At 53.5% G+C, this 11,336-nt stretch overlaps 2 protein-coding genes across 2 annotated transcripts; one reads left to right on the forward strand and one right to left on the reverse strand.

Annotated features, from left to right (window-relative positions):
* The first annotated feature begins 370 nt into the window (after nucleotides 1-370).
* Nucleotides 371-6,787, forward strand: LOC125917601 (acyl-CoA (8-3)-desaturase). Its single transcript, XM_049623757.1, has 7 exons — nucleotides 371-459; nucleotides 1,860-1,936; nucleotides 2,855-2,952; nucleotides 3,160-3,256; nucleotides 3,536-3,615; nucleotides 3,725-3,850; nucleotides 4,187-6,787. The coding sequence occupies exons 1-7, from the start codon at nucleotides 423-425 to the stop codon at nucleotides 4,236-4,238; spliced, it is 567 nt and encodes a 188-aa protein (XP_049479714.1). The 5' UTR covers nucleotides 371-422; the 3' UTR covers nucleotides 4,239-6,787.
* A 2,537-nt stretch (nucleotides 6,788-9,324) lies between these two features.
* FEN1 (flap structure-specific endonuclease 1) lies at nucleotides 9,325-11,173 on the reverse strand. Its single transcript, XM_049623756.1, has one exon. The coding sequence runs from the start codon at nucleotides 10,482-10,484 to the stop codon at nucleotides 9,342-9,344; it is 1,143 nt and encodes a 380-aa protein (XP_049479713.1). The 5' UTR covers nucleotides 10,485-11,173; the 3' UTR covers nucleotides 9,325-9,341.
* Between the last annotated feature and the right edge of the window lie 163 nt (nucleotides 11,174-11,336).

An 11,336-nucleotide genomic window follows, 5' to 3' on the forward strand; every position in this document is an offset into this window, starting at 1 on the left:
AGAGTTTGAAGTCAAAAAAGTACCAGGTGGGAGACAAGGGGGGGGGGACGTGGAGGGGCCTGGACCCCTTATGACAGAGGTGTCTTTGGAGAACACAGGGAGTCCCGAGGACCCGTTGACAGTGTCGTGCTCATCATGGGCCATTGAGCTGTGGGCATGGGCCATTGAGCCGTGCACCGTGGTGTGGTGCACTTGGCTCATTACAGCCCAGGCCTTCACGTGCCAGGTGCTGGATGGAGGGAAGGCTGGGCCTGCTGGAGCCTTCCAGTAGCACCAACAAGCTGACGGCCCCTGGAATAGGCCTGAACTCCCGAGCAGGGAAAAACCAAGGTCACGGCAGGAGGGGAAACGGGTGACTGGTTCTGTGGGTACTCATTTGCGTTTGCTTTTCTTCACAGCTTGGGAGACAGAAGAAAAAGTACATGCCATACAACCACCAGCACAAATACTTCTTCCTGAGTGAGTGACCTCCGGCGACACAGGGGGACTGTCTCGGGATGGGGGTGCCGACGGGATTGTGGGGAAGAAATGACTTTGTGGAGGTTTACGGCATTTTGAGTAATGGCCGGGGGAAGTCCCGTGTCCCCAGCTGGTTCCTCCCTGCCTGGGAGCCAACTGTCATGTCACCTGAGCAGGGACAGCAGGCATTTGTGTTAGGGGCAGACTTGTTCCTCCAGTCCCACCCTGGCTTTCACAAGATAGTTGAATAGTCAGGTGCAATTGTCCCAATTAAACCTTAAACTTTATCTTAGATCTTGTGAAACAGATGCACGTCAAGGTGACTCAGTGGGGCACAGTCCCAACACCCAGGGGGATAAAAGGTAGACGTGGCTATGGGAGCGGAGGAGCAGTGACAGCGGAAAAGGAGGACATTTCCTGCAGCCCGTCTTAAGCTCTTTCTGAAGACTGCGCTATGTTCTTTGCTTTTAAAATCTCCATAATGCCTAAAACTGGAGTTTTAGAATTCCTTGGAGAATTCAGATTTTTAAAGGAAGGGAGGGGAGGATTCCATCGATCCTATTTTAGCTCTAAAGAACTTATCCTAAGTGCCTATTACGAACCTTCACTACTGGAGAAGAATGTTAGAATCCATGGCACATCGGGGTAGAGGAGCCACGGGTGAGCCCTGTCACGCAGGGGGTTATAGGTAGGCATCAGGGCCCTGCAGAGAAGGGATACAGAAGAGGAAATGGGACAGCATATAGGACGGGGCCGCTTCTTCAACTCCCGCTTTTAAGAGAAGCTTCTCTGCCCCTTCCCACCCCTGACCTCCAGGGCTTTGGGTTCAGTGGCATGGGCTCATTTCCCTAGTCCAAGGGAGTGAGCTTTCAGCCTATGAAGCATCAGCAGGGCCCCCCACCCCCACCCCCACCCTGGCGTGCGCGCGCACGCGCGCGCACACACACACACACACACACACACTTACCTGCTCCTGTCCCTTCACCTGCATGGCAGAGCAGCCAAGAACACAGGGCAGGTGATCGTGAGGCCAGGCAGGGGCAAGCCTGGGGCCGGGGCGCGTGGGGAGAATTGGAGGTGCTCTTCTAAAAGCATGGCAGCGGAGCCAGGTTCCGTGCGTGGAGCTTGAGTTTCCCAGCTGCCTTCTTCCACTGGAAAGGAATGCCACTCCCACCCCTCCCCATCCCGGCATCCTCTCGGGGGGCTCCGCCTTCCTCAGACTCGCACTCATGCCCACCGCAGTGCCTGCCGGTTCCAGTGGATCGAGGAATGCCAAGGCGGCTGGAAGGGGCCACAGGAACAGACGGCAGGGGGGCAGCCCCATGCCAGAGGCCCCCTCTCTGGCACTGAACTGCCCCCATGCTGCTCACACCTCCTCTCTGTCTTCATTTCCTCCCCAGTTGGGCCCCCAGCCTTGCTGCCTCTCTACTTCCAGTGGTATATTTTCTATTTTGTTTTCCAGCGGAAAAAGTGGGTGGTGAGTATCCATGGCCCCAGAGTCCCACATGCTTTGTCTTCAGTACCCTGATGGAGGGGAACGGGGTTCTCCAGAGGAAATCCCACTGCGACCTACCCCAGGCCTAATTTAGAGCAAAGTAATAGAACCAAGTATAGACCTTCCTGGTCTCTAGACGGGATGATCTGGGCTCAGCAGACGACCTGACTCCCAGTGCCCTCTTCCATCCTGCCGGCATCTCCTGAGGCTCTTGTGCTCAGCGGAAAGCCAGGGGCCAGCCAGGCTGGGGGGGCGGGGGCGGGGCGGCAGGTGAGTACGAGATGGCACCTGCTCCCAGGAAATTTCTGATGAAACAGATGTTGTTGGCCCCAAAGAGGTAGAAGCAGGAGGTTCTGAGATTCCAAAAGGCCCTGCTGCCTCTGGCTGGATGAGAGGCATTGGAAAAGGCTTTGCGAAGTCCCTTCTGGCTGGCCTTGGAGGAGGTGGGGTGGAGCAAGGATGGACTCTGAGCAGAGGAGCCGGGAAGGGAGGGGCAAGTTTGGCCACTGGATCTGTTGTGGACTCAAGTGTCAGGGGAGGACCGTGGTGCAGAAAAGTGGCCGGAGGTTCAATCAGGGCACTGGTGCAGACCGAGCCTTGGTCCCGGGAGATTCATTTGGCAGCATGATGAAGGGATAAAGAACTCAGGTGGGTTGGGAGGAGCCGGAGGCAGGGGGCCTTGGCGCCTGTGAGAAACAGGCGAGGAGGACTGGGGGCTGCCGCCAGGACCGGAAGGAAGGAGAGGCGGCACTAGATACGGCAGGACTGGGCAGCTGCGAGCAGTGGACAGGTGCTCCAGTCTGGGCACCTGGCAGAACGGCTGTACCGTGCAAATAGGTGGAAAAGGAAGAGGAAGAAGTGCTTGGTGCCAGTCATAGTGCCCTCTACCTCTCCACGCAGGACTTGGCCTGGATGATCAGCTTCTACGCCCGCATATCCCTCACTTATGTGCCGTTGTTGGGACTGAAAGGCTTCCTGGGCCTTTTCTTCACGGTCAGGTAGTAGTTGATGGGGGGAGGGGGGCTGGCAAAGAAAAGGAGGTGTTTGGGAGTCACGAGTCTGGTGTGGGGGCCGTGGCGGGGCTTTAAGAGGCAGGGGGTGTTTCAGGGGTGGGCTTGGGAAGATGGCCAGGCTAGAGCAGTAATCTGGGGGAGAGGCGGGGCTCTGACTTGTCCCCTGCTTGTCTGTGCGCCATAATCCACCAGGTTCCTGGAGAGCAACTGGTTTGTGTGGGTCACACAGATGAACCACATCCCCATGCACATTGATCACGACCGGAACATGGACTGGGTCTCCACCCAGGTAAGGGACAGTCGCTTGGAAGATTCCTGGGAATAACACAACTAATAAACAGGGTGGGTGGGCACAGATGCAGGCTAGGGGGTGGGGGCGGCAACAGTTAAGTCCCCCAACAGCGCTGCCTCATGAGCTTGAAGCTTCTGTCCTGCCACCACGTGGAGAAGGGCGTGACCAGGGACGGTCCCACACCCCCTCCTCTCAGCCAGCTCTACTTGGAAGAGGGCCGGCTTGGCTTTACATCTGGCACGCAGAGTCATGCTCTCCCCTGCCCTCTTCTTCCAGCTCCAGGCGACATGCAATGTCCACGAGTCTGCCTTCAATGACTGGTTCAGCGGACATCTCAACTTCCAGATTGAGCACCAGTGAGTAGGGAGACCTGAGAAGCAGGGTCCTTGGGAGGGTCCGTGGGGGGGAAGCAAGGAGGTGGGAACAGTGGAATAGGAGCCACTGACTGTCCCGTTCTCCCTGAAGTCTCTTCCCCATGATGCCTCGACACAATTACCATAAAGTGGCCCCCCTGGTGCAATCCCTGTGTGCCAAGCATGGCATAGAGTACCAGTCCAAGCCCCTGTTCTCAGCCTTCGCCGACATCATCTAGTGAGTACCTGAGCCTGGGAAGATGGCTGGCAGGGGGGGAAGAGGGCGGGCAGTGGGGGTGGTGACGTGTGGGATAGGAGCAACAGGCAGGTGTCCCCGGTCCTCTGGAATGGAGGTCACCAAGACAAAGGCAGGGGGCCCTGCTGGTCTTGTTGGCCAAGTCAGGCCTTTGCCGTCAATGCCATGGCCCAAGCTCTTTCTCAGAAGCAAAGGGGAGGGAAGGGGCCATATGCCATGGAGATCAGCCTCCCTATACGGCTTCTGTAGGGGGGTTTGGCTTACGGGCTTGGCTCTGCCCTCTCTCTCTCACTGCTTGTTCCCAACTTGCCCCCACAGCTCACTGAAGGAGTCTGGGCAGCTCTGGCTAGATGCCTACCTTCACCAGTAACGACTGCCACTCCTCCCCCCACCCGGAAGAGATGTCTGTCTTCACCGATAACACCAGCCCACCGGGAAGGGGAGTCTGCACCAAAGCAGAGGGGAGCTTATGGGACAATGCCACTATAATTCTAATATTCAAAGGGGGTGGGTTTGAGGAGACAAAGGCTCTGACTCAAGCCCCCCCCCCTTTATCTTCCAGGCACAGATTTAAGACCCAAAGGGGTAGGGGACCGTGCATGCCTTCTGGAAGGAGCGATGGGCCTGATGGGGCAGAGATGTGACAGTTTTGTTTCCTTTTTCTAGTTTGGCAGATGCAGATGGTTGGTGAGCAAAGGGGGTCCAAGGGTGTTGGAAGACTAGGGAGGACCTATTGAGCCCAGAGATCAGGAAGAGAATGAGCATAAAAATTCCATCCGGGGGGTGCCTGGGTGGCTCAGTCGGTTAAGCAGCAGACTCTTGACTTCGTCTCAGGTCGCAATCTCACGGTTCCTGAGTTCAAGCCCCGGACTGGGCTCTGCATTGACAGCACAGAGCCTGCTTGGGATTCTCTTTCTCTCTGCTCCTCCCCTGCTCACGTTCTCTCACTCACTCACTCACTCTCAAAATAAACAAATAAACATTAAAATAGACAAATATATAAAATTCCAGCCAGCAAAGGGGTGAGCCCATCTCACTGGTCCGCTTCTCAGTGCCTTCACCCTCACATGCAAACCTCAGAGGTTCGCAGGCTGGTGGGAGACAGAGCAGCTGAACCTTCCGAGCAAGATTTAGAAAGGAAGGGTTAGTGCTTAGATTTGAGGCCTGGCATAGCACACTGGGAGGCTCAGCCTACTCTAGGGCTAGGGGGGACCTAGGTCTGCCTCAGGCTGCTGGAGAAGCACTTTTCCCACTTGTAGAAGTGGGCAGGGCAAAGGCCAGGGCTGTGGTAATGGAAACATCTGACTTTAAAGGATCCTGGCCCTACTGGTTTTGAGCTCATGGTCCATCCAGGGCACCCAGGGAGCAGTAGGTCCTCGGTCTCGCCAAAACAGCAGAAAGAGTTGCTGGCCACTCGGAATCCCTTTACCTTGGGTTCACCTCTTGCAACCACCACCCAAGGAACAGGACACTTCTAGGATGGGGAGTCCATTTCTTGATCCATAAGCAAGTGACCACATGGGGCAACTGAATCTTCTCCCTTTGAAACAAATGAGGGCCCCCTGGGGTTTCCCTCTGCCTTCCTACCTGTAATTAATTCCAAGTTTAGTAAAGTAGTTAGCACAAGTGGACTATATTGGGAGACCCTGAATTACCAGTCACCAGGAAACCACAGATTGTAGTCCTAAAGAATAGAAGGGCCGTAAGACATTGTCTACAACCTAACTTATGTTACAGTATTCCTTCTGAGTAGGAACAGTGAATTAAATACAATCACTTCATAGTTCTAAACCAGAGATAGGAAGATAAAACACAAGTTTTGTGAGCTATCTACCCTCAGCCGTTCAAGCATCCTTCCTAGCCGGAGACCAGGCAGGAATTTAGGACAATCTCTTTTAAAAGCCCACCAGTGTAATTCCGAAATACAATTTTTAAATCTGGTTCTTAACCGTTTAAGCCATCTCTAGACTGGACAAAGGAATGCACTCAGGAGCCTGCCTTAATTGCCAGGGTTTGTCGATCTGCCTTCAACACCTTCCCTCCTCACATCCACACCTTCAGTGCCGACGGGGGTGGGGGGATTAGTTGCCTGATCAACAGCATCTACTCTAAGGGCATTGAGCATTGTGGATACAGAGAGGAGCAAACTTCAAAGTAGAAGGGAAAAGAGCCCTAGGAGAGTCCACACTTAGGAGAGAATAAAGATCATCTTAAGGCAAGTTGGGATGGGGTTCGAGGTACCACCTATGGAAGGGCTGTTGGGATCGCTCGAGAGGTGTGTCAAAACAAAGATTAAAGAAGCAACAAACATGGGGAGGACGGGTTGCCAGACCATACTCAGATCTTTTCCATTTGGCCAGAACCTCGTTTAAAACAGCCTGGGTTGAAAAATGAGAAGTAGAATTGAAACGTCCTACTTTCGTTGGCTTCCTCACTCCAGAATAGGTACTGACCCTTCCCTATCCCCCTGGTTCCCTGCTACCTAGGGTTTCAGCGTGGGGTCACCAGCCTATCGAGCCATCTGGCTGCCAAGCTGAGCAAATCCAGTGATGCTTACTGAGCCAAGGCCGGGCCCTCGAAGCACTTCAACCACCGTGGCCTTCTCTCCTTAACCTAGACCGGTGTGGTCTCACGTGGCCACAGAGGGACACCCCAGTGACAAAAGGCTTAGACCGTTACAACAGTAACAGGAGTAATTTCAAATCCAAGCAGTGACACGAGAAAACAGGCTCAAAGACCATACGAGTCACTGCCAGTCAGACTGGCAAAACTAACCTTTGAACTCCCGTGTTCTAGAGTTCCGGGCTCTATGTGCATCTTTGTTTCTTTAATTAGGCCGACATCCGTGTCCTTTGTGTTGATGTTACTACATCTCCAAGAAGTAAAGCTGAAAAATAAAGTTAATTTTGACCACCTGAAGGAAGGCTATAGTCACTTGTAATCCACGAAGCTCTTGTCTGTCTGTCAATGGGAGAATTTAGGCCTGTGCTGTAAGGTACCACCTGCCTCTGGCTCTTTCTGACCAGGAGTTCCCAGATTCCCCTTCGCACAAGGCCTTTGGGCAGAACACCAGGATCCTCCGAAAACCAAGGCACGGGTGGGCTATGGCAAGGAAAAGGAAAGCCAGGCCCTCCTCATGACCCCCTGTGTTCAAACGCTTGACTGGCCAGACACACTAGGCAGGTGTCCCATGCTTCTGTCATGAGGCAACACCCTGGCCCTTTTGAACGTTCTAGTCTCAGTATGGGTAGTCCCGATTAGTCTCCTTTCTGCCCAAATCCTTCTCTGCTGGCACAATGCCTTTTTAACCTCAGTGCTATTACAACAGCTCTCTTTGAGCAAGAGTATTAGGCGTGCTAGGTAAAAATTTGTAGAACTGGTTTTCCCCCTGCAGTGTGCGGTGGTTAAACCTTTTAGAAAAGACCGGACAACTGGAACTGAAAACAAGAGGAAAAACCGCTCTGCATGTTTTGACTGCCACAGGATACAAGCCCTTAACTACTGCACCGAGGTGATCAGGTGATTGCTCCATAGGAAGTCTTTCCACCTCTGGGCCCCATCACCAGAACCACGGGCTTAGCCATCAAATTCCTTGGGGCTCTTGTTACTTGTGTGGCACGGGCCAATCGGAGAAAATCCGTTTCAACCGCTGGAGACAGCAGTGAACAAAAAAACTACGATCCCTGCCCTCGGAGTGCAACCTTCCGTCTATACCAGTGGTTTTCAGGGTCCCATCGTCACGGGAACAGCACTGCCGGGGAGACTATATCCCGCTCCTGCTTCAACTGGAGCTCATATCCTGAGATTCCATGTAAGATTTCATTTGAAAAACAGGTTGCTCCATGAGAAATTTTGAAAACCACCAGCCTCTAGTCTTCTACCCGCTTAATCTGTTGGAACACAGGCAGCTTAGATTTCCGGCTGCTTAAGTGTCCCCGGTAACTTTAAACAGCAGTGATAGGAATGCTAAAAAAGGAGAAACTCAAACAGGACAGCGCCTTGCCAAGTTTTATCAGGATTATAACTTTTCAAACATTCCATCTTTATGGGAAACAGCAACCTGAATTTGATGTCACAAGAGGAGCGAGAAAGTGACTTTTGAAGTGCGGTTTTGAACAATTTATAAACCAGTAGAATAAATGCTCGGACACCGTGAAGCAGTTGATCTAAATTGTAAGGCTTTCTCCGAGAAGCTCCTTTATCCCACACAGCAGGTGGAAAACTAGGAACCCATTCGATTTATTAAAACTTGTTTCCCAGCAAGTTAAACTAGGCATCCACCTACAAATGGCTTATGTACTGCCAAGGCCACTTTGGTCATTCTGTGGAGCGTGGCGCCATCTTGTGGCCACTCTCAAACCTCTTGTAACAAGGATACGTCGCCTGTGTGTTCTCTTGGGAGTGAAAAGAACCTTACCTACTTCCTGAAGCCTGGGGGCACTTACGATGTTTGGGTTTTTTTTTTTTTAACGTTTATTTATATGAGAGAGAGAGAGAGGGAGAGAGGGAGAGAGAGAGAAAGAGAGACAGTGCGTAGGTGGGGGTGGGGCAGAGAGAGACAGAATCTGAACCAGGCTCTGAGCTGTCAGCACAGAGGACACAGGGCTCGAACCCACAAGATGCGAGATCATAACCTGAGCCGAAGTCGGATGCTCAACTGACAGCCACCCAGGCGCCCCTCAAGGTGTTTTCAAATGTTCTCAAAGAACACGACATTCTGGCTACTTTTCTAATTTTATTGACTCTTTTTTCATACGTTTAAAACAAAACCAGCACGTGAAAATAGCATCTCATCCCCAAGTCTCAACTCCGTTGGCTGCCTCAGAGAAGCCATCAGAATTTGGCCCATCTTATGCCTCGAAATAAGATACGCCACCGTGAAGACTCAAGTTACATAGCAAGTTCAAGTTTCTGCGCACCCCAGGACACACAGCCAGCGGTCGGACCCTTGTGGCCAACTCCAGGGACTCCAGCTGTCCGCCTGTCTCATGTCTCAGGAGCTCTCCCCGTCTGAGAAGACTGGGTCTTCCTGATGGCTGTCCTACAGGGCCGGTCAAGGCTGAGCCAGAGAGAAATACAGCTGGGTTCCACCACCCCTTCCCATCAGCCACCAGTTGGGCCAGTCAGGAAATCATTTTTATACAGTCTTCCATCTCTACCATTTATCCCCCCCTCCTCCTCCAAGACCTGTTGCTATCCCTTTCATTTAACAATAGACTCGGTGTCCATTAAATTGCCTGAGACGTGTGTGGAGCCTGACCTACTTTCCTGAGCTAAAACAAGAAAACAAGATACCTCTGTGGCCTTCCTGCCACCAGATCAAGTACAAAAGGGAAAGCACTACGGAGACGGGCAGAGCTAGAGAAGCAATGGGAGCCCCTCCCTGCCCCCACAGAGCTCTCTCTCGTGCTAGCGCTTGAGGGCACATCAAGGCAGGTGTTCTGGGGCCGGGGAGGCGAGAGGGGAAACTCCTTTATTTTCCCCGTTTGAACTTCCCTCCTGCCCCGGTCTTTGCCTTCTTCTTAGCGGACCCCTTGGGCTCTGGCTCCTTGCGCTTAGCTGAGGAGAGCGAGCCAGTCACCTTGAAGAAATCATCCAGGCGGCCCTGGGTGCTGCCCTGGCGGCTCTTGCTCAGCCGCCTGACCCCACTGCGGATCCGCTCCTCCGAGAACTGCTTTTCACCACACATGAACTTGACGAGCTCTTCCTCATTCGGCTCGCTCCACTTCAGCTCCACTGACTCTGGGTCAAGCACCTCGGGGTCCAGGAAGAGCTGCTGGGCCTCCTTGTGGAGCCAATTTTCTGGCACGGAGTACTTGCTGGGGTCGAGCCGACGCACGATCTCCTCGATGCTCTTGTGCTTCTGGATGAGGTCCACGGCCCGCTTGGGCCCAATGCCCCGGATGCTCTCACAGTAGTCACTGCCCAGCAGGATGCACAGGTCTACGAACTGCTCCTGGTTCAGGCCCAGCTCCTGCAGGACCCGGCTCAGGTGGAACTCCTGGATGGGCAGCTTCTTGGCCTCGCTGGCCGTCAGGTGCCGCATGAGCACAGGGCTGCCAAAGGTCAGGCAGTCCATGTCCTCCGTGGCCGCGGCATAGACTTTGCCCGCCTTCACGAGGGCGGCACAGCTGGCCTCGGCCTCGCCGGGCGCGTCCAGGTACGGGATGCCCATGAGGCTCAGCAGATGCTTGCACTCGTCGTTGTGCTGCTTGGTGACCTTCACCAGCCGCTTGGTAAACTTCTCCACCTCCTCCCCGGCCCCGGCGGCCTGAGCCTGCTGTAGCTGCTTCTCCGCCTCGGCCCGCCGCTCGCTGCGCTTGGCCAGCTCGCCGGACTTGAGCTGTGGCGGCTTGCCGTCGAAGACATACACGGGTTTGATGCCGTTCTCCATCATGCGGATGGTGCGGTAGAACATGCCCATCAGGTGGCTGGTGGTCTCCCCCTCCTCGTTCTGCAGCACATCCCCGCCCTGGCGGACGGCGATCAGGAACTGATAAATGCTCATGGAGGCATCGATGGCCACCTTGCGGCCGAAGTAGCTCTTGATGTCATTCTCCCGGATGGCACCGGGGGCCACGTCTGCAATCAGTTTGGCCAGGCCTTGAATGCCCATAGCAACACAGAGGAGGGACGGCTAGAACCAAAAACAAACAAACAGAAAAGGAGTAAAGTAAGAACAGGAGGCATTTCAGGGAGGCAAAGGATCAGGGGTTAGAACTGGCGCCCTCTCACCGACTCCCATGCCTCCGACTGTACAAATTTTGCACAAGAAGAGGACACCATTTCGGGACCACAGAAGACGAAAAGATGGCACAGGACAAGGTCAGCATTCTCAAAAACCTCACAGTCGAGCAGGGGAGCCCACCCCATGACTACTAAGGCTTCCGGCGTTTCAGGAGGAAACCTGGGTGTTAGGAGGATGAAGGCACTTCTGACGTCCCGGGACTTAAGGTTTCGTGGATAAGGCAGCAACAGGGCTAGCACGCAAGGAGGGCTACCACTGACGCCTGCGTCAAGGTCCCTGCAAGGCCAGAGGAGAGTGCCTGGCCCAGCCCGAGGCGTCCATGGATCATGAAGACAGGACCTGAAGGACAGGCAAAGACTGGCTACCAGAGGATGACGAGATGAGGCAGGGACAGAGGCAGCCATGACACAAGGCTGAATGTGTACGGTGGTAAAATAAACACGAGTGTCCACCCTCCTCTGTACCTTTATGCCAGTCATTGACCATCCCCAACTCGTCCCTCTGGCTCCCCTCCTCTTAGCAGCTGTGATGGGTAGTTTCCTGTGTCAACAGTGGCTGGGCTGTAGTACCCAGGTATTTACTCAAACATTAATCCAGGCGCTGCTGGGAAGGTATCTCGTAACATCTGTATTCGGGTGACTTTATTTATTTAGTTAAAAAAAAAAAATTTTTTTTTTTGGATGCTTATTTTATTATTATTATTTTTTTAATTTTTTTTTT

This window comes from Panthera uncia, unplaced genomic scaffold (genome assembly GCF_023721935.1).
Source record: "Panthera uncia isolate 11264 unplaced genomic scaffold, Puncia_PCG_1.0 HiC_scaffold_2073, whole genome shotgun sequence".
Taxonomy (NCBI): Eukaryota; Metazoa; Chordata; class Mammalia; order Carnivora; family Felidae; genus Panthera; species Panthera uncia.